This window comes from Trematosphaeria pertusa (genome assembly GCF_010094035.1).
Source record: "Trematosphaeria pertusa strain CBS 122368 unplaced genomic scaffold BU26scaffold_9, whole genome shotgun sequence".
NCBI classification, from domain to species: domain Eukaryota; kingdom Fungi; phylum Ascomycota; class Dothideomycetes; order Pleosporales; family Trematosphaeriaceae; genus Trematosphaeria; species Trematosphaeria pertusa.
In genome coordinates, this window is record NW_022987220.1 from 239,313 (window position 1) to 259,068 (window position 19,756).

General features: G+C 55.6%; 7 protein-coding genes across 7 annotated transcripts; 4 read left to right on the forward strand and 3 right to left on the reverse strand.

Annotated features, from left to right (window-relative positions):
* Positions 1 to 18: 18 nt before the first annotated feature.
* On the forward strand, positions 19 to 2,074 carry BU26DRAFT_341307 (S-adenosyl-L-methionine-dependent methyltransferase). The gene is made up of 2 exons (XM_033822316.1): positions 19 to 363; positions 437 to 2,074. The coding sequence occupies exons 1-2, from the start codon at positions 163 to 165 to the stop codon at positions 1,973 to 1,975; spliced, it is 1,740 nt and encodes a 579-aa protein (XP_033682082.1). The 5' UTR covers positions 19 to 162; the 3' UTR covers positions 1,976 to 2,074.
* Positions 2,075 to 4,756, forward strand: BU26DRAFT_341312 (uncharacterized protein). The gene is made up of 4 exons (XM_033822317.1): positions 2,075 to 2,664; positions 2,722 to 2,813; positions 2,869 to 3,159; positions 3,209 to 4,756. Exons 1-4 carry the CDS (start codon positions 2,173 to 2,175, stop codon positions 4,662 to 4,664), a joined length of 2,331 nt encoding a protein of 776 aa, XP_033682083.1. The 5' UTR covers positions 2,075 to 2,172; the 3' UTR covers positions 4,665 to 4,756.
* A 929-nt stretch (positions 4,757 to 5,685) lies between these two features.
* On the reverse strand, positions 5,686 to 7,277 carry BU26DRAFT_341348 (uncharacterized protein). Its single transcript, XM_033822318.1, has one exon. The coding sequence runs from the start codon at positions 7,124 to 7,126 to the stop codon at positions 5,735 to 5,737; it is 1,392 nt and encodes a 463-aa protein (XP_033682084.1). The 5' UTR covers positions 7,127 to 7,277; the 3' UTR covers positions 5,686 to 5,734.
* Positions 7,278 to 7,429: 152 nt separating this feature from the next.
* BU26DRAFT_506378 (uncharacterized protein) lies at positions 7,430 to 8,017 on the forward strand (the record flags this gene model as incomplete). The annotated part of the gene is made up of 2 exons (XM_033826906.1): positions 7,430 to 7,728; positions 7,846 to 8,017. 2 exons carry the CDS (start codon positions 7,430 to 7,432, stop codon positions 8,015 to 8,017), a joined length of 471 nt encoding a protein of 156 aa, XP_033682085.1.
* Positions 8,018 to 12,388: 4,371 nt separating this feature from the next.
* BU26DRAFT_341363 (uncharacterized protein) lies at positions 12,389 to 13,557 on the reverse strand. The gene is made up of 2 exons (XM_033822319.1): positions 13,035 to 13,557; positions 12,389 to 12,981 (listed from the first exon to the last, which is right to left on the reverse strand). The coding sequence occupies exons 1-2, from the start codon at positions 13,450 to 13,452 to the stop codon at positions 12,713 to 12,715; spliced, it is 687 nt and encodes a 228-aa protein (XP_033682086.1). The 5' UTR covers positions 13,453 to 13,557; the 3' UTR covers positions 12,389 to 12,712.
* A 1,196-nt stretch (positions 13,558 to 14,753) lies between these two features.
* Positions 14,754 to 18,844, forward strand: BU26DRAFT_341380 (uncharacterized protein). Its single transcript, XM_033822320.1, has 4 exons — positions 14,754 to 14,985; positions 15,034 to 15,186; positions 15,244 to 18,366; positions 18,417 to 18,844. Exons 1-4 carry the CDS (start codon positions 14,963 to 14,965, stop codon positions 18,646 to 18,648), a joined length of 3,531 nt encoding a protein of 1,176 aa, XP_033682087.1. The 5' UTR covers positions 14,754 to 14,962; the 3' UTR covers positions 18,649 to 18,844.
* Positions 18,667 to 19,746, reverse strand: BU26DRAFT_520354 (U6 snRNA-associated Sm-like protein LSm7). The gene is made up of 3 exons (XM_033829273.1): positions 19,371 to 19,746; positions 19,242 to 19,313; positions 18,667 to 19,192 (listed from the first exon to the last, which is right to left on the reverse strand). Exons 1-3 carry the CDS (start codon positions 19,564 to 19,566, stop codon positions 19,065 to 19,067), a joined length of 396 nt encoding a protein of 131 aa, XP_033682088.1. The 5' UTR covers positions 19,567 to 19,746; the 3' UTR covers positions 18,667 to 19,064.
* Positions 19,747 to 19,756: the final 10 nt, after the last annotated feature.

A 19,756-nucleotide genomic window follows, 5' to 3' on the forward strand; every position in this document is an offset into this window, starting at 1 on the left:
CTCTCGGAAGTTTCCTAATGTTCGACTTTCAATCCATCCCTAGGTATACAGGTCCTAGTAAACAGCCTGACTTAGGGGAACCTCGGAGGTGTCCTAATTCGGAAGCTAGGAGCTTAGACCACCTCAACACCGAAAACTCATCCGCAATCTCAAAGACCTCCAATGTCGCTCTATTACGAGGCTGCTGCGGTACTCACCAACGCCGAAAAGGTAGGCGGTTCCTTGAAGTCCAGGATCTACAAGCGAACAGATTTAAAGAGCTCGCCCGCCCAGCTCTTCGCTTTAATCAGCGAGGCATCGAAATGGTCAATCGTTCTCAAGGATGTCATCGAGAGATGTAGGCTCCTGGGTGAAGAAAGAAAGGTGATACCATCCTTGAGCGGATATGCTTTCGCAATGGCGAGGCCGACAAGCTCTATTGCTGACCGCGTCCCAGCTCACTCCGCTTCTCGCGCTTCTCCTCACCCATGACTTACTGCTTTCAAAAAATGGCGTTGCTGCTCCCGCAAACCACTTTTTGAAGCTTGCCATCTCCAGGCACAAAGCCCGTCTTAGTGCTGAATTCACAAAGGTCCGCATCAAAGGCGGTTATGTCACACTGGAAGCATTCAAGGAGGCCATCGTCGCCGGAGTCTTCAACCCGGGACAGGAGGATTTACCCAAGAAAGTCCGGCATCCGCGATGGGTCCGTATCAACACGGTTAATACCACATGTGCAGAGCAACTTTCGACAACCTTCGCCGGATATGCGAGGGCGAGCAAGCTGGCCGCCGTACTATCAGCATCCGGCTCAGCGAGGATATATTTTCAAGACCCAAATATTCCCAATCTGCTCGCTTTTCCACCAGATATCGATCTAAGCACGTCACCCGCATATATCAAGGGTAACATCATCTTCCAAGATAAGGCGTCTTGCTTCCCTGCATACCTACTGAACGTTACGCCCGAGGACGGAGACGTAATCGATGGGTGCGCAGCACCGGGTAACAAGACTACACATCTGGCAGCGATCATCTCCGATCAAGATGGGCCAGCTCGAGGCCAGACGGTGATTGCTTTCGAGAGGGACAAAGTCAGAACGGGCACACTGCAGAAGATGGTTAAACTCGCGTCTGCGGATCGAATCGTGTTAGTTAAAGGTGGAGCCGACTTTCTGGTCGCTAGCCCAGATTCTGAGGAGTTTTCGAAAGTTGGCGCGATTCTCCTTGACCCGAGTTGCTCCGGGAGTGGCATTGTCGGCCGTGATGACACTATGCGAATGCGTTTGCCGGACCCGTCGTCAGGTACCAAGACTATCTCTCACACCAGCAAAGGCAAGAAGCGGAAGCGGGACAAAGATACGAATGGAGTCTCCGAGCGCAACACCACTCTTGATCTTGACTTGGACGACTCTGCCGCCGAAGAGACTCCTGTCAAAGGAAAGCTCGCTGAGCGACTCACTGCGCTCTCGGCCTTTCAACTCCGTATTCTGACGCATGCCATGCGCTTCCCCAAAGCGCGCAAGATCACATACTCAACATGCTCGGTTCACTTCAAAGAGAATGAAGGTGTCGTGTTCCGCGCGCTGGCTTCGCAGGTTGCGAAAGAGCGAGGCTGGGCGATCTTGAAGCGAGAGCATCAAGTGGACGGTTTGAAGAGATGGGAGAGACGAGGTATTTGGGATTCCACCGCTTTTGGAGAAGACTCTCTGCTGGCTCAGGAGCAAAAGGCAGAGGTCTGCGAAGCATGTATACGTTGCGAAAAGGGCACTGCGGATGGCACGATGGGCTTCTTCGTTGCTGCATTTGTTCGAGATGATGGTTCTGATCAAACCGCGCCCGTTTCCAACGGAAATAGCGACGGAGAGGATGAGGACGAATGGAAAGGCTTCAGTGATGAGGATGACCGCGCTGCAAATACTAAATCACGAGAAGCGATGCGGAGAGGATCCAGGCGTTCCAAAAAGAAGAGGAGGAAGAACGCTCAGGGCAAATGATTGGCAATATATGGATATTCAGCTGAATATCCATGCTCTAATTCGCCGTTCCCAAACCCTGCTATACATGCGATAAGTTCTTTCTCTTTCATTCTCCCTGTCTGCGCAGCGCGCCCCATCGTGGCTGCGTTCTGAGATCCTCGCCCGGCCTCGGAAGGTAGCGACACCTGCGCGAAGGAAGCGAGACCTTTGTAACGATGGCGACACTGACCGCCTCCCTATGTCTCCCAACACAAGTGTCTCCCCTACTCCACCATCTCGACCCTCCCTCGCGTCATGCAATGGCGCTCGAGACTGTCCCAGCAACGTCTCCAGCATCCGACCTCTCCCGCCAGAGGCTTCGTCAGATCGCGACATGGATACGGGATGAGCTCGACCCCCTCGTCGCTCGCGAAGGCCCGGATGTTCTCCGCGCCGACGATGTGCTCACCCTGCACGAAGTCTTTCGGGCTCTGCGAACATCAACAACACTCAGTGCTTTAGACTTACGAGCCACCGGCATTCACAAGGCCATCATCGATGTTGCCGGAATAGCCACGAGATGGCCAGGGCGACTAGCTGACGATTGCGACAAGATAATCAGTATCTGGACTGCCAAATTTGGGCGACTACAGGACCTTCGTCCCTTTCTATACGGCAGGGGCGGGCGTCTAGAAGGCATCGCTACTGCAGACGAGTTTTCTAAAGCCGTGAGCCACTGTGATTTGGAATTACTGGATGTTACTGCTGACCTCGTTACTTTCCAGGCCCTTCTCAAGCGATGGCAGCATATCTGTCCGGAGAAGATAGCGCCTGGAAGCTCTCACCGGCAAGGCGACCTTGGATTCAAGGCTGGTTCGTAAGTCTCCCCAAGCCACGCCAGAGCCAACCAACGCTGACCCATGTACCCGCAGCTGGTGGATTAACCCTATGTTCGCATACCATGCCGGACTTATTAATCTTCATTCGGTTGAAGGCGGTATCACATACGATAAGAATGGCGCATACGCACTCTTGCTCAAAGACACCGGCGAGCTTGATGCCCCAGATGAGATGAACTTCACCTATCGCTGTGGCAGAGGAGACAAGGGAAGGTTCCGTCTCACAGCGGCTACACCAAAGAGTAGGGCTCCGGTTCGGGTCCTTCGCAGTCATAGTATCAACAGTATCTGGGGACCTAAGGCTGGAGTGAGGTATGAGGGATTGTAGGTGCATCGACTCCTTAGTATTATCTCAGCTAATGAGGGCGCGCAGGTATCGAGTGACTGGCTGGATTATTCGCCAAATGAGGTCGTCCGACATTGCCGGTCATGAATACCGCGCGGGAGATATCGTCTACGACATTAGATTCGAAAGGGACGACCCTACGCCAATGAAAGAGGTGATAGACCGGCCCACGGCAACCGAGGTCGATGACTACTCAGAGTATAAACGCCTCCGCAAAGTCCACCGTGAGATACATAGTAAGGGAGTTCCCGCGAAAATAGACGTCAATGCGAAAACAAAGATTGCACCGCCAATCCCGCCCCTGGCCCCTCAGCTTGCTCAACCAAGAACTCTCTCCAAGACGTCGCCGAGCGGGTCGCGTACAGCAACTTTTAAACGCGCTGTGGCTGCAATTGGAGAGACCCCCGCAATATCTCGAACATCTTCAAGTAAGCCTGTGAGCCCAGGTGCTCCTGCCGCGCTCCCGGAGGAACTGTTTGTCGCTCCATCGAGAAGTACGTTGGAGGTGCCAGCGCGAACCACCGTACGACCTGTGGCGTACGGACACACATCTGACTCACTGCTCAGCGACCCCCACACCCAACCGCTCAACTTACAGGATTCGACTTCGACCGCGAGCAGCAACCGCACAGCCAACAGCCGTACCTCTGACATCAGGGAGATTGCTCCTTGGATAGAATATGATCTCCAGTTGTCTACCCCCGGATCCGGAAGCTCCCCCGGTGTCGTTCAGCAACAGACGATTGCACCACGTCCGAAAGATATTACGAAGAGTAGAGACCACGGAATAAACACGCCTCAGAGCGTGCCATCTAGCGCCGGAGGCAGCCCACGCCCAAGGACACGAAGAGACCAGAGAAGCAAGAGCATCGACAAGAAACGCTCACTGCTTCTCCTCCCGACATCTCAGAGCCCGTATCTCAAGAAGAAAGAGAGCCGCAAGTCGATCTTCGTGCGCAGTGGCAATCCGATGGCAAAGTACTTTGATGGTGCCGAAGACGATGGCAGTGAGCAAGACTGCTTCAGCTACAGGTCGCGATCACGAACGGTGTCCATCAGCCCCAAACACACCTCACCAATGGCGCGACGCCGCCAACGAGCGAGTTCTTCTAACGGCATACTACGGCCTCTGTCGCCCGTCCCCTTGCGACCGGCGAGCCCGATAAGCCCTCTCTTGCTTGGCGGGAGAGCTGCCATCAGCATCCTCCCTTCCGCCTCCGTCGCGGTTGTCAGCACGTCATCTTTCGAACAAACCGAGTTTCAGCCTTCTGCAGCTGTATTGAGGGACGATCCCTTCGTGGCCACGTCCTCGTCGCGGTCTCCTCTACCCCTCCCTGTCTCACTGAGGGAATACATCTCGAAGCCCAGGCCCGCCACAGCCGTGAGCACTCCAGCATCAACGCCCGTCTCTAAGCGAAATGACAAGGATGAGCGAGGCAACAAGGCATCGATGGCTGCGGATAGACTGAAGGGACTGATATAGGACATGCAGGTGGTCGAGGTCAAGATTGCTTTCAAGGACCCATTTCAAGGACGGAAACGCTAACCCAGCAGTGAGCAGGGCGAGCACTACGGACGTTGCTCCGGATGTTGTGTGAGGCCCTGGCTGCCTTGTTGATCAAGCCCGTCAAGCTGTCGATCCAAGCGGGTGGTCGCCGTTCCCTTACTCAGCATGATACCGAATATGTTCGAAGGCGCAAATCGATTCCATAGCTCCTCCCTAGCCATAGACGTGACTGCAGCAATAGACGAGATCCAAGAGCTCTATGCATTGTAATCACCTTGATGCGTCAATAGTCGACGTCCCCCCCAAAAAAAACCCTGCTTGGAGGCCTTACCGGCCCTTGAGCTTTCCGGTGAGAGTCCTTTTCCTCCTGCAGAGGACTTCCTTGCTCCTGCAGGGTCCTTTGCTCTTGCATGGAGCCTCCTCGTATTTACCGCTTCGCAACGAGGCGTTATTGGATGCAAGCCCCAGATTTCTTTCCTCGTGAAAGAAAGCAACACGTGGACCCAGCCTGGGATTTGTCGCGAGTCACCCGATAAGAACTTTGATCCACCAATTGGGATTCTCCCTTTATTTATTCATGCAGATTTGAGCAGAAAGTGCATGCAAACACGGCAGAACTGATCAGCTGGGCCCTTGGGCGAGGGCCGAGAGGCGGTCAATGGTGGGCGGGGTGCCTCGACGAAGCTAACTAGATCCGGATCTAGCGCTGTGACCGTTCCACAGCTTCTCTCAACGTCAAGTTCCACAATTCCTCCCTTCGGCTGTAACTACGCCGCACGTTCCGCATCCCATCCCAATCCGGGTCGATCTGAAAGAGTATCACGGTGGCAAAGTTCCGAAGTCTTTCGGTGAGTGTGGGAAGTCTTTTGGTCGCGAATTTCGTACCTCATTACTCCATACATTACATGTGCAGATCCGAACACAACTAGAGTACATGAACAACAGGTAATAAATGAACAGAAGAAACGTATTACCGCGAGCAAAATCATGATCCACTCAACTCCGAACATAACCGAAAGTGCGGTTTGTACAGGAGAGCCTCGCTCTCAAGCTTCGCAAAGCTTCTTCCACTTCTGCCTGAGCTTCTCGACGAGTTTGGCATCAGTAAGCTTCTTCTTAGTAAGCAATTCCTCAACTTCTTGGAGAGTCCACTTGGGGTTGCGGCCATCCTTCTTACCGGGCTTCCGCACGTGGGTCCAGTAATGCTCATGGTGATTGTCGTTTCGCCCGAATCTCTTGATGCAGAGCACGCACCCGAATCTTTCCCGTTTTGCCGGGTCGTGGGTGTCGAGGTGCCGCTTGAGGTGTTCGGGCCGTCGAAAGTTCTTTGGACATCGAGGGCATGGGAGCTTCTTCGACTTGTTGAGCCGCGTGCCGCGCCAATCGATGCCCTGTTTCTCCTCGTTCCATTCGATTTCGACCCCGTTCAAGGTGACCACGTCCGAGATCGAATCGTCCAAGGTGGAGTCACTCCTTTTTCCATGTCTCGTATGAGGCTTCTTTGAAGAGCCTCCGGGTCGTCGCTCTTTCTTCACGATTGTTTTTCCTCCGGTGGGCGACACTGCCGACATGTATACCGACCTCCTGAGTGAGCTTGCCCGATGCTCAGCATCGGAGTCATGCTGAAGTGGGGGCGAGTTCTCTCTCTTGAAGGTGACCTCCTGGGGCGAGTGGGGCATTGAGGCCCCGGCGTTGTCGAAGGAGTCCGTATCGGTCATTGATTCTGGGTCGACATGGACATAGCTATTCTCAGAGACGAGCATGGAATCCGATGGAATCATCGTCGGAGTCTGGAGCCTCTGCGGTTGCTGTATCTGAGCCGCCCAGAAAGCCCGCATGCTGTCCTCGGGAACGATGGGCTGAAGGAAGCCGTTGTCCCATGGGCTTCCGCTATCCGGGAATACGGCAGCAGGAAGATGACCCCATGAAGGCTCTGGGGTAGAAACCATGACGCTGTCCATGCTGGCTGGCTCTGCCAGGTGAGGATGTATGAGATCTTCAGCCGTGGAAAGGATACCGTGCGGTTGAATCTGTATTGTCGGATTGGTGGTGAGATTGGGTGCATGTGGGACCATCATCCAGGATCCGGGCAAGCCTTCCTCCGACGGCATCATCTTGGTTTGGGGCTCCATCGGAAGGCCATGGAAGATGTGGCCCTGCATATCCTGGCTGAGATCGTATCCCGTGACGTCGATGAAGCCCTCCTCAGTCATAGGACTCTGCACATAGGTTGGCGTTGCCGGCAGAGAGTAATTCGACATGGAACTTGCGAAGCTCGACATGGACGACTGAGACGATGCGATTGAATCTCGGCGGACCTCCAGGTTGTACGGGGACGGAGGCGTGAGGAATCCAGACGAAGGTCCCATGGAAGGGGAGATCCGAAACCCCTCCTTGGGCCTCCCTCCCTCATAGCTGGTGGCTTCGGACATGCACATTGTGGCAGTCTCAACGTCGAAGTCTTCTGTGGCTCCCTGTTAGCCTGAGAACACATTCTCCATACCCTCTCCTCCAAACGCTTATACGATCTCATGCAATACACTTACAGATGAAGCTGCGAACGAAAAAGGAAAGAACAGCAATGGGCAGTAATGAGCAACACTCCGGATCTGGGTTCAAGAACGAGGGACAGGAAGCAGCTTTAGCTTTTGAATCAGGGTCTGGGGGCCTGCAGGTGACAGGTCGATCTCCCAGAAGCTCTTAGTGGCAACGAGATGCGGAAGAACTAACCTGTGTGGAACATGTTACAATCTGGACGCGGTCGCGAACGCGCCAGAGGCAGGGCGAAGGAATGGGTTGAGCTTCCCGCGATGAACCTCGAACTCAGTTCATCCGCTACCGTGCTGGCGGAACTCGATAGTGGGAGGAAGGACGGCGAACAAACAATACCTGGATTACGAAGCTGCAAGGGAATGCTGAGCAGAAATCCAGGGGGCGACCGACAGACGACGGAGTTTGAAGAGCGCGGCACAGTGGAGAGAGGTACAGGGACCTTGCGACAGATTAAGAACTACAGAGATCGAAAGAGACTGTCACAGGCGTGAGTTCTGGGGAACACGAAATCGACGGCCTTGCAGGCTGCCAGACAAGAGCCGCAGCGGCGGGACAGATGGAGGGTCCGACTTGCTCATCGGTCGGCCGCGCACTGTAACCTCAGCCTCTACGTGCGCTGGAATGATACGTTAGAACCCTACCATGGGGTCTACGCCATGCCAGCAGCCACCTCGATTCTAAGACCAGCCTACCCCAGCTCATACCTCGCTCAAGCATTCGGCGACCCCACCAGCCGCTTTGGACCTGCATATCCATCACCCCGCACAGCTTCATGAGCTTCACGTCGATGGTTACACCAAACGGCTTCGGTTAGGGCTGTCTATTTTGAAGAATGTACTTGATGACGGACGTCGAGGCTCTTCAGGCAGTGCTCATCGCTCAGAAGCGTGTGGGACATGCTCATATCGTATCTCAATCCAGCAGTGATCTGGCCGACAGCTCGAGAACATCACTACGAATCGCCACTAGTAGCCGAAAGCCGACACCAAGAATTTGCCGTACCTCAATATTAGCTCAAACGTCACAGTCTACCAACGGTTCGGACGCCAGTATCATGCAGTACCTTGCAGACTCACACCGTTCGAGGCGCTTCTCAACTCTTTCATGGTCCCAAAAAAACCCTCAAAGCGAGCAGGTTCCTCCCGCGTAGTCCATATGATCAGAATCTTTGTTTGTTTTTCTCGAAGAGAGTCATGGGTATTGCCCAGGTAGGAGCGATCGTTACACGACAGTGGCTTGCATATACCGGGGTCACTATCAGCAAAGAATTCTCCGTGGAGTCTCGCAAGCCATACAAGCCATCCCACGGAGATATGTGATTGGCTCATCGCTTGTGTTGACGTCTGCTGCAGGGAATGCAGTAGCACCCTGAGCAGTTGAGGGAATGCAGTATGCTCTTTCTCGAATCGACCAGTCGGCTCACCGACATCGGCGCCTCGAGTTGCCTTCTACGGTCCTAGCCATTGGGAGCCTCTGGCGGGGCTGGATGGTGCTGGCTTAGCCGTGAGGTAGGCCCCTCGGCCCGAGGAAGCTCTACAGCTGTTGCCGTTCCTTCGGATTCCACCACGACTTGCCCAGCCGCAATAAACGCCGCCTCTAAGCCCATAACGTATATACTAGCAAGGGAAAAAGAATTAATTTGTCAAATGCAGGGCTGATTGGCTGCAAACCGCAGTATTCCAACAATGGCTGGAGCAAAGAACTCGCAGAAATAGCAACGGGCCGCAGAATATTCGAAAGGGATACCACTCACCGTTCAGGAGGGTATTCGAAGACTCTCACGTACTTCACCACGGACTCCGCGGCGCTGCCTGGCCTCACGTTCCACAAGTCGATCTAGATAGAGTACGTATCCGTTGCGAACCCGAGTACCTCACGGTCAACTGTTTCGCAGACGCAGCTCATATAATTCTGGCTAGCTCAAAGACGAGGATGTAGGCGCCAGCCCCGGCCGAGACGCTGAACCGCCGCCTGGTTGGGTCCTCAGTATTGCTTCGTGCAACTGCATATATGATCAGACCAAGCTCCACATCGTAGATCCGCAACTGGTCTAGCTGCCCCCACAGCCAAGATGACGTGCATGATGGTCGGAACGAGGATTGGATGTCGTGCTGCTGCTGTGCGGCGCAGCACTGCAAGCCAAGAGCACTGTGTGAAAAGGTTTTGTGCTACCCCTCGGAGGCTGAAGAAAAGGACTCGCATAGACTTGCTTCAGCCACGTCTATCCAATTTGGTGAAAGGGCAGGTGGTAACCTGGAAAAGTGGAAGCTTCTTCCTGGGTTTACGGACTCGGATTATGCGGGCGTGAACTGATTGATACTATGGTTTCGCTCGTGGCTGACCGCGCCGTTATGGCGCAAGTCCGATAAGAGATGGCTACCCGTCAGCATTGGGTTCGAGAATGGCATCCCGGCCACTAGCCGCAGCTCCATTTTTGGGTGGAGAGCAGTGGAGCTACCTCGTCACCCATCGCTCCCGGAGGATCAAAGGAACGCAAGCTCACTAGAAGTTTTTGGGAATGACTGGAGAGCTCTCTGGTGGCGTATCCACATCGCCTCAGGCTCGCCTACGGCGGAGCTGTCAGGACTTCCAACGTCCTCAAACGCGTTGAACCTCGCGCCCTGCAGGAAGGGAGCCTTGGACGTCGCGGCTCGCGGCTCTTCAACAGACGCTCATCTCGCCCCTACATAGAGAAATGACGATGTGTCCACGCGGAGCAAAGTAACTGGCCGCCACGGCGCGCTCGTCCATTCCTGCCTTCTATGCGATGCGCGGTCGAGATGACAGCTCATTTCACGTATCACACCGCGAGTAGAACTTCATTCGGACCATCGCAACTTGATCACACTGTCGTTTCCTGTTGCGAGATAGGAGTAACTGGGGCTTTGATGTGCCTATTCCCTCACCAAGTAGCACAAACACTTGACCGAGAAGACATGATTCTCCCAAAAGCTCCGCCGGCGCCAGCAGTCTCAACGCTGTGCGCTCACCATGAAACTGCCTTCCCCACAGCAACGATCACCGACTCACGAGCCCGCAGCTGCGTGCAGGTCCACTAACTCATACGATGCCCTCCCATTAGCTTTAGCATGCCGGCGCCACACCGAATTGCAATGCTCACATTCAGGCCTCCAAGCTGGTCAAAAAGCAAATTCGCGACCGCTCGTCTACCCCAGCTCGCATCCAAAGCTGACGGCATCGCCGCGTGCGTGTGGCGTCATCCCATCTAGCCAAGTCTCGGGCGCTAGCATCACGGGATGGTTCGCATATGCGCTGTGCCGCACAGCAAGGGCAAAGAGTGAGCCGTGAACCAGCGTCTAGAGCTAATGTGCGTTCTGACCACTGCTGGTTGTGCAAGGATACAGATCGGCCGCAACGCTGTGGAGGCAAAGCAGTTTAAAGGTGATGGGCGGGCACATATCGGATGGGGTATATCTGGGATATCGGATCTGGCTTGAGCTGCGGTGTGTGCGTCCCGTCCGTCGTGAGCACGACAGCATCCCCGCCTGAGAACGGTTCAGAAGGGTGTCTTTGCGCGCTGTGCAGGAGCAGTGCTTGCTTTGCCTCTTGTGTGCGCAATGTGCGCCCTCCTCTGCGGGAAACACCTTGTTGGCGAAGACGTGATGCGATCGTGGCGAGAGACCATCACACGAGGATTGATGAGCAGAGGTCTTGGATCGCATTCCGATACCTGAAGAAGGTAAGCGTCGATGGCGAGCTTCATGTGGGTGTGGCCTCGACGTTGCTTGGGTGGGCGGCCACCTAAAGAGGAGAGAGGCCTGCGTGTGACCAGTCAAAAGTACCTTACGGGGGGAAGTGCCAGACTGAGCGCCTCATGATCCACGAGGTGCTGTTCCGGACACAAATGACAGACAGCGCTTCTGAGAAGTCTGAGAGAGGACTCCGTTTCCTCATCCAGCTGAGATGGCTGTTTGGGGTTGTCTGCGTGTCACAGAGCTGCGCAGCATTGAGTGGGCGAGTGAGTATGGTACCTGGAGGCTGAATCACTGGCAGACGGAGACACGAAAACTTTAGACACCACCTCTGCTGCGGTAGTCAATGCCGCTCAGCCGACGATGTGCGACACTCCATCTAGACTGTCTCGCGCTGGATCCCATAGCCTTTCACGTCGACCATCGCAATGCTCTCTCCAGTGTGCGATGAGTAGAGTTGCAGTACCCGGTCCCAGTATTCCCAGCTTTCGACCTTTCGAGACGTGCGCGAGGCCAGGATCCCCTGGCCTTCGAAACATTGGCTCCCGCTGGAGGAGTCTTTCTTTTCAGCAAATCACCGCTCCAGCGTTTACCTTTTAGGACCTTCTAGACGAACCCCAGCACCTTTGGGCAGCTACACTCCGTATAGGACTAGACGCCTCTAGTAGCAGTTCAGTCGGCGTTCAACTTCCACCTCAACACTCTTGGCGCTAACGCGTCCCAGGTGCGTGGTATCCTACGACTCATGTTGCGAGCTATCACATCGAACTCCGCGCAACGCTGCAGCCGTAGGCCTAAGCAAGCGCCCTCACCTCCTCACCAGTTCTGAGCACTACACATGAAAGAGCAGCTGTCTAATATAATACTGAGGATGGATATCGGCATCTCAATACCCGCAGCAGCAGGGTCGGGGATCCCGAAGCCCTCAGCGTGCAAAGGTATGCTGTTTCCCATTCCTCTTCGGACACTCCATACCTATGTATGCGGAGGCGCGGATAGGAAAATCCCTCCTCGTATTTCTCCTCCTTCTCGTATCCCACTCTTTGATCTTCGGTACCGAGAAGGAATTCTAAGCCTACCCACCAATCGCCGTAGCAAGTCGAGCGGGTAGGCTAGCCCATCTTTCCAATACGCAAGGTAAGTGGATGAAATACCATCGCCATCGTGCGTCTTTTCCTGGCACTGCAGTTGAGTAAGATCTTCGCTACCCGAATAGGCATGCGATGAGGTGCCGCGGAGTGCATATCAATCGGACATGGTAGGAGTCTTCTGCTGTGCTGTAGAACAGGGTGGACGTCCAGCGGCGGGGACTCCGCGGCGGGGTACCGCTGAGGCGAGTAGACTTGCTCTTGAAAGCTGAGCTAGCTGAACGTGGTGCTCGTGATCGCAGCACGACTAGAAGGAGCACTCCTTGTTCGCCTCGTGTGTCGCGGAGGAGCGGCGGGTTTCGAGGGTAAGTTCTTGTCGTTCTTTCCACCTTCGCAACGTGACAGCTTGGCTCAAAAGAGGGCGTCTACGGGGGAAGAAGTTACATGCTCTCATTTCGAACTCATAACCATCGTGTGACCAGATGTCTATGTCAAACAGCCAGCCCCAATGCCCATGGAACGAGTTCCCGAAACACCATCTACGATGCATCTATATAGAAAAGCCCACCCAATGCAATGACAATATACAGAGTAGATCCTCCGTCCTTCTATGTCCATGCAATCCCTTCCTTGTCTTGGTTTATATACATCCCATATCCGTAGCGAGTTATCATGAGAGCGAGGCGGATGCGACGGCGCCTTCACGCGGTCGCAGCCCGGTTGTTGGATCGTGAGGGCTTCCGTCTCCGCTGCGGTCTGACTCCTCCTTTGTAGCTTCTAGATTTGATTTCTTAAGCGCGAGCTCGAGGTCTTCAGGAGAGAAGGGGCGTTCTGATGATGTCGCGGGGCGTGAGCCGGATCTTATGGACTGCGAGCGGCGGCCGCGAATGGATGAGGACTTGCGGCGGGGATCTTGCGTAGGGTGACGGGAGAGACCGACTAGAGTATGTCAGTATAAAGGCATGATGCAAGCATATAGCCTGCGAACTCACCATTCGTGATATCACCCTCCTCGTCGCTACCCTCCCTTATGTCATGTCGGTCATCGCCCGCAACACTCGCTCCAATGCCACTATCGACCCCACTTCCGTCATCGCCCCTCGACATGCTTTTCCTGGAGATACTCCTGCTTCTCCGAAACGAGATATAACTGCTCTTCCGGCTGGGCATGCGGCTGCCCATGGGCGAATAGAGGCTCTGATCGCTCCGCCGCCGCCACGCATTCGAGAAGCTGAATGCCTCGAGCTTCGCCTTGTGTTCGGGGTTTACGGGCCGTCTGTACTTTAACGGCGGCATCTTCTCGCCGGGCTGGTAGACATTGGGGTCGCCCTTTTTAAGATTTTCCGGCTTCGCAGACTCGTCATGGGAGCCGCGGGTGAAGGCGCGGCGGAGGCGCGAGCGGAAGGGCATTGTGGTGGTTGGAGCGGAGCGTAGTATGCAGAGGGGTCGCGAATTGTTGGATTGGGAGCAGACGGGTCGGTAGAAAGAGTGGAACGGTGAGGCGCTTAAGTGGGCGGGTATGCGGAGCTGTTTAGCGGAGGAAGTGGGTCGACTATCGTGACCTTGACCCTGCACCCCGACGTCTGCGATATCTGAGCATTCGACGTCGTCGCTCGGTATGTCAGATGCCGGACTTTCGCGGAGGATGGCACGCGCGGCCGGTAGTTGGTAGTCTATCAGACGCTGCAGAGGCGCTGGTGCGAAGCAGACGTCGTTGTTCCCCGTCCCTCAATGCGCAACAATGATTGACAAGTTCGCTTCTCCATGCACGATGCTTTCGCAATTGTCTCTTGGGTAGGCTGCGGCAGGATGTTGCGGCGCATGAATACTCGGTCTCGGTCTCTGCCCCAAAAGCCGGAGTTGAGGCGATTGACGTTAGACTGGCATTGGAGCTCGGGTCGGTCGGCGCATTGCTCGGGGGTCTGGGCCGGGATGCAGCGAGGAAGCTAGGCCCCTTTTGCACGTCGCGGTGCGGCTTTTTCTGCCCTTGCAGCGTGCTGTGCCATTCGCCTCCTGCAGCGCCATTTTTGTGGTTGGTGACGGTCTCGAGACTGCGAAGAGGGGGCGGTTCGAACGGGTGGTTGTTGAGATAGTGTTGGGAAACAGTACACAGAGGCAGCCAGCCGTACCGCCTTCAGCCTTCAGCCTTCAGCCGTCAGTCCCGGCGGGCTGGAGACAGACCCTTGGAAGGCTCCCGAGGTCTTTCCGAAGTCGGAAGCGGATCACGTGATAGTGTATGACCTCATCCTCTGCTCCACTACAAAGGTTGGCGCCTTCAGGTTTCTCGACCTTAGAGGTGCAGCACGCTACGGGCGCTTGTCATTCAAGCTGTGGACCTGTGGGGTAGCTCGTCGATCATGCTGCGTCATCGTGTCGGGTGGTGCGACTCGATGCCTTGTTCTTACGGCTTTGCCCGTCGCGACAACCCGCCGTCTACGATTGGGTACAGGTATTTCAAGGGTCGAAAGATCACGCCGGAAGGCCGTCGTGGGTATTTCTTGACGCCTGACACTTTGGCAAGCACTGCACAGGCGGATATACAAGCAAACACCAAAACTTGACTTTTGGCGATGCAGGCGTATAGGGTTAGACCGCAGCGATCCGCGGAGTCGGTGAGGCTTGAATTGGCCGCCATTTCCTGCTAAGTGCGCAATCAAGAGAAAGGGCTTGCTGTTTGGGGGTGACGGCCTTTTGTGTGTCCCAATGGGAAGGGGCGGGGTCGCAGCTACCCGCCGCGATCTCATGTGTATGAGGTCATGCGCTTTGTACCTGCCTGGCGCAACATAGACTGATGCTAGACTACTGTGTATTTGAGCCCACCAAGCTCCACCCTTGTTCCTTACTTCGATTGTCTTTGTGACACCCAGTCTCAATCTCCAGTGCCCCTCTCGATTCCGGTTCAGGTGTGATAGCTGCCGATATGGAGCGAATCAAGAGCGTCATGTAAGTGGGTCCAGCTTTCTTTGGTGGAGCATTTCTAACTCTGCGCAGTTCTGGTGGCCACCGCAAGAGCACCGACGCGAACCAAAATCCCCATGATTCTCCGTCCACAGCAGGACCGAATCGCGGCACTACTAGCGGTTTGACGGGAGAGGGAAGTCATCTTACGAGTGCGCGCCAGCCAACTGGAACAGGATCAGAAGAGTAATTTAACACCATTGCGAACCGGAATTCCAAGAACGTATACTCACATTGAATCAGGCAGCACCCAATCTTCGATCAATTTACGCGCAAGAGCCCGCCTTCGACATCTGGGAAGCCTATCCAGACCGCCGATCACGTACCACACTTCTCCAATACCACCAATGTGCAGCAGACCACTCCGACCTCAGCACCTCAGAGCGCAACCTCTGCAACCCCCAGTCTCCGTCCGGATGCCACCCAAGGCCGCCCAGGCACTCAAAGCGGCGACGCAAGCACCGCAAGCATAAAGTCGGGCGTAATTGGCTTCCCGCAGGGTGCCCAAGCCTCCCAGGCCGCCACGAGCAGCAGTAATCCCGCTGGAGAAAGACTAGGAGGCGCTGCACCAGAACAGGGAAGCCCGTCCCATCTGGGAAGAGATGCAGCGATAGGCACTGGCGCGGCCGGAGCTGGTGGTCTAGCAGCTCATGAGTTGGGTAGTCAACGTGAGGACAACAGCTACAACAACACTTCACATGCGACCGAGCAGCAGCCTTATGAGCGAGCACTGGAAGAACCTACAGATGCCACCGGTACCTATCGGTCATTTCCTCTGGCGGGCGGCGTTACGACAGGACGACCGGCAGAGAACACATCATCCACTCTCAATCCCGCCACACGCGAGAGAGAGCCAGGCACCAAGGAGAAGGAAGCCGGCGTCCATGACGGGCAGGGGCGTGAAGCATTGGCAGGCGCTGCGGCTGCTGCAACAGCATCTTCAACCCTTCCTGGGCATAAGCATGAGCAAGCGGTGGATAGCACGTCCCAGGAGAATACCACTCGGGGCGGCCATCACCCTGAGGCGTTGGCCGCAGCTACTGCCGCGGTCTCTAAGCACGAGCATGGTGGGCGCGGTCATGACTTTATCGGCGACCCTTGTGCCACCGAGGACAAGCCTTCTACCGCTGATCAGCACCGGTCTGGACTGCTGTTCACTTCGGGACCGCATGCGACGGATACTGCTAACAGATTAGACCCTCGTTTGCATGTACCTGGAGAATTTCCGAGCCCTACCCCTGTGGATGAGCCATCTGAGCCCTCCTACATGCTAAGCAAGGAAATCCCAGCTGCAGGAGATCAGCACGAACTGCGCCATACTGGCACCCTCGATCAGCCGCAGACAAGGACAGCGGAAGAACCCGAGAAGGAGCATCATTACGGGCGAGATGCCACTATCGCGGGAGGGCTCGGAGCGGCGGGTGCAGGCGCATACGAAGCTGGAAAACACCATCAGAAAGAACCGGCCGAGATTGGCGGCGAGACGTTCTCCACGGAGGCCAGCCCTTACAGCTCCACGAAGTTAGACCCGCGCGTACACGGAAAGCCTGCTGCATACGAGAAACAGAAGTTCGACCCCTCCACCTCTGAGAAACACCATGGCCGTGATGCTGCCTTGACCGGAGGTACACTCGGAAGTGCCGGCCTTGCAGGCTCAGAAATAACAAGGCCCCACGAAACGCGAGACACTGTGCAGTCTTCGGCGACCCAGCCTCAGTCGACGTCGGCTGCTCCACACACCGAGGACGAGAAGCACCAACATCAGTACGGTCGCGATGCTACCTTGGTTGGAGCCGGCGCTGCCACTGCCGGCGGCTTGTACTATGCCGGACAACATGACAAGCAAGACAGCGGCCCAGCATCTTCCACCATCGGTCCCCACAAGAGCAATGTCGCGAACGTTTTTGACCCGCGCGCCCAGCCAGACCCCGCTCTGCAAAAGCATCACCATGCAGACCCGAAGCCAGAAGATCCAGCGTCGGCGACCGTAGGCCCCCACAAGAGCAACATTGCCAACGTGATGGACCCTAGAGTCCTGCCCGATCCCGAGAAACAGAAGGGACACACAACTACGGGACCACACAAGTCGGACACGCTTAACCGCCTGGACCCTAAGGCTGATCGACAGGCTCAGCCCCAAGCGCAGCATCATTACGGACGTGACGCCGCAGTTGCCGGAGGAGCGGGAGCCGCTGGATATGGTGCTTATGAAACAGCTAAGGCGTATGGCGACCATCGCAGTACAGGAGCGGAAGCCTCGATGAATGACCAACGCTATGATCCTTCCGCTCCAGGTGCTCATCAACCGTCCATAACCACGCATCCACATACTGCAGACCCGAACCAGAAGGATCAACATCACTACGGCCGGGACGCTGCAGTTGCCGGAGGACTTGGTGCAGCAGGTGCAGGAGCATATGCCGCCACTCGCGAACATGAACACGCTCAACAATCTCCAATGACTAGGCAACAATACCCCACCGGTCAAGAAGCTTCTCCTTACCCTCCTTACCAGGGAGCTCAACAGCCTTCAGTGGCCTACTCCAGTCAACAGGCTACTGCTGCCGGCCACCAGCGCTACGACTCTACACAGGACCCTAACAAGCAGCATCAAAAGCGTGATGCCGCTACTCTCGGCGCAGCAGGTGCTGCTGGTGCCGGCGGTGCTTATGCCTACACCCAGCATGATGCTGAGAAGGAAAGGCAAGCGCAGCAGAAAGCCCACGAACAGCAGCTTAAGGACCAGCAGAAGGAGTTTGAGAAGAAACAAAAGGAGACAGAGAAACAGCAAGCTAAGGACGCAAAGCACCATGACAAGCTTGTAGCAGCTGAAGAAAAGAAGCACCAGAAGGAAATGGATCAGGAGCAGAAGCATCATGACAAGTTGGCAGCATCCGAAGAGAAGAAGCACCAGAAGGAGCTGGAGAAGGAGCAGAAGCAGCATGAGAAGGAAGCCGAGAAGGAACAGAAGCAACATGAAAAGGAAGCCGAGAAGGAAGAGGAGGGTAAGAAGAAGCACCATCTCTTCGGCTTCTTGCATCGCGATAAGAAGGACAAAGAAGATAAGAACACGGAGAATAGTCCTAGAGAGTCTCGGGATAGTCCACGCCATTCAAAGGAGTATGCTGGTGCGGGAGCCGCAGCGGGTGTCGCTGGTGGTGCGGCCGCATATGAGGCTACCCGCGATAACGATTCGGACAGCAGTGAGGGCAAGAAGCGTCGCAGCAAGCTGCATAAGAACCCTCCACCCGGCCATCCGGCTCGAGAGGTAATGGAAGAGCAGCATCAGACCGAGCAGGGCGGCAAGCCCCTCCACATGGGTACCGACGGGCCGATTGGTGATCCCAACCAAATTTCAGGGGACCAGTAAGCCACCCCTCTCAGGAGTATTTGACATGTGAACTCACAATGCGTAGGCCAATCCGATCAGGTTTTTATGGTGCACATCCAAACGATGAGCAGAAGCACACTGTCACTGAGCCGCATACTGGACTCCCGATGAACACCGGGCAGTACGGTGATGGGCATGGTGGTACCGATGACAACCAAAATATTGGAGGGTATCACCAAGCACAGCAGCCGGACCAGACCACGCAGCAGGGAGTGACTGACTGGGAAGCGGTCAGGAAGGCGAACACGCCGTACTGATTGAAGTGCGAGCAGTAATGTGGTGGGGGGTAAATTGATGATAGTATCTTCAAGGCCAATCGGCGGATTTTCGTAATGCGGCACATGCTTGTATGATGCTTTATGACTCGGGGACTAGCAACAATGAGACTTTGACATGCTTTTCATGTTCCGAATCTGGATTTATCTTCGTCACTCCCCCCTAGCAAGGAGTTCTGCCTATGGCCTGAGTTGTCCTCATCAAGTTCCTGTACGGCCGGAATATTCCCAGCGCATAAACGAGCACTGGCGTTGGGGAAACCAGACTTTCGTGTCATCGCTTCGCGGGTATCGTACGCCTTGTTTCATTGCGTCTTTCTCGAAGCTCACTCAAGCTTATCTCCAACAATAGCAGGTAAGAACCCAATATCGTCATGAGCTACATTGTTGAGGTAACCTCATTCCTCCTCTTGTATGAAGGGGTTCGCGATCTCTTCACTGCCATCGACGGGAGATATGACGACGAGGAGGGTGCCGCGGGCGACGATGAGGCCGAGCTTTCGGTAACGGACATTGCCTTCGTCATCTGGAGATTTCGTCAATAGAAGTAAGAGGCAGATCCGGAGGGTACGCACCGGTCATAGCTTCCTTGACTTCGTCGAGCACAAGGTTCATGAGCTGGTCGTAGCCTTTCAGCGTGCCGATGACTATTCGCGCTGTCAGTCTCCCGGCTGCAGCCCTACCGCCAATTGCTCGTTACACACCTTCCCGTCCGCCGCTGAACTTGACCGTAATCTGCTTGTCCATGTACTTGCTCAGATCGAGGATATTCTCCTTCTTCGGGCGCTCTGCTTGGCCCGCCGCACCTCCGCCGTGGGCTCCTCGCCCTCCGCCGCCGCGTCCCCCGCGGTCGCCGCCGCGTCCGCCGCGCCCTCGGAATGCGCCGCGCTCGGAAGACATGTCAGGATGTCGGAACCGGAGAGGGAGTGTGTGTGGGATGCGTCTTCGGCGGGCTGGTGACGTGCGCAGCGCCAATGGTGGAGGGTTTTGGCGCGGCCCGTGCGCTCCGAGGGGTGGCCGCTCGCGTTCACGTGACAGGGCTAGCACGCTCCCGGCTAGCTGCAGCACCAGCGCCTTACGTTAGCAGGGG

Coding starts and splice junctions, on each gene's coding strand:
- BU26DRAFT_341380 (XM_033822320.1), top strand. CDS start 14,963: ATGGAGCGAATCAAGAGCGTCAT. Junction 14,986..15,033: donor GAGCGAATCAAGAGCGTCAT/GTAAGTGGGTCC, acceptor AACTCTGCGCAG/TTCTGGTGGCCACCGCAAGA. Junction 15,187..15,243: donor ACTGGAACAGGATCAGAAGA/GTAATTTAACAC, acceptor ACATTGAATCAG/GCAGCACCCAATCTTCGATC.
- BU26DRAFT_341348 (XM_033822318.1), bottom strand. CDS start 7,126: ATGTGCATGTCCGAAGCCACCAGCTATGAGGGAGGGAGGCCCAAGGAG.
- BU26DRAFT_341307 (XM_033822316.1), top strand. CDS start 163: ATGTCGCTCTATTACGAGGCTGCTGCGGTACTCACCAACGCCGAAAAG. Junction 364..436: donor TCCTGGGTGAAGAAAGAAAG/GTGATACCATCC, acceptor ACCGCGTCCCAG/CTCACTCCGCTTCTCGCGCT.
- BU26DRAFT_341312 (XM_033822317.1), top strand. CDS start 2,173: ATGGCGACACTGACCGCCTCCCTATGTCTCCCAACACAAGTGTCTCCC. Junction 2,665..2,721: donor CAGACGAGTTTTCTAAAGCC/GTGAGCCACTGT, acceptor GTTACTTTCCAG/GCCCTTCTCAAGCGATGGCA. Junction 3,160..3,208: donor GGAGTGAGGTATGAGGGATT/GTAGGTGCATCG, acceptor GAGGGCGCGCAG/GTATCGAGTGACTGGCTGGA.
- BU26DRAFT_341363 (XM_033822319.1), bottom strand. CDS start 13,452: ATGCCCTTCCGCTCGCGCCTCCGCCGCGCCTTCACCCGCGGCTCCCAT. Junction 12,982..13,034: donor GGAGGGTGATATCACGAATG/GTGAGTTCGCAG, acceptor GACATACTCTAG/TCGGTCTCTCCCGTCACCCT.
- BU26DRAFT_520354 (XM_033829273.1), bottom strand. CDS start 19,566: ATGTCTTCCGAGCGCGGCGCATTCCGAGGGCGCGGCGGACGCGGCGGC. Junction 19,314..19,370: donor GTTCAGCGGCGGACGGGAAG/GTGTGTAACGAG, acceptor CAGCGCGAATAG/TCATCGGCACGCTGAAAGGC. Junction 19,193..19,241: donor AGTCAAGGAAGCTATGACCG/GTGCGTACCCTC, acceptor CGAAATCTCCAG/ATGACGAAGGCAATGTCCGT.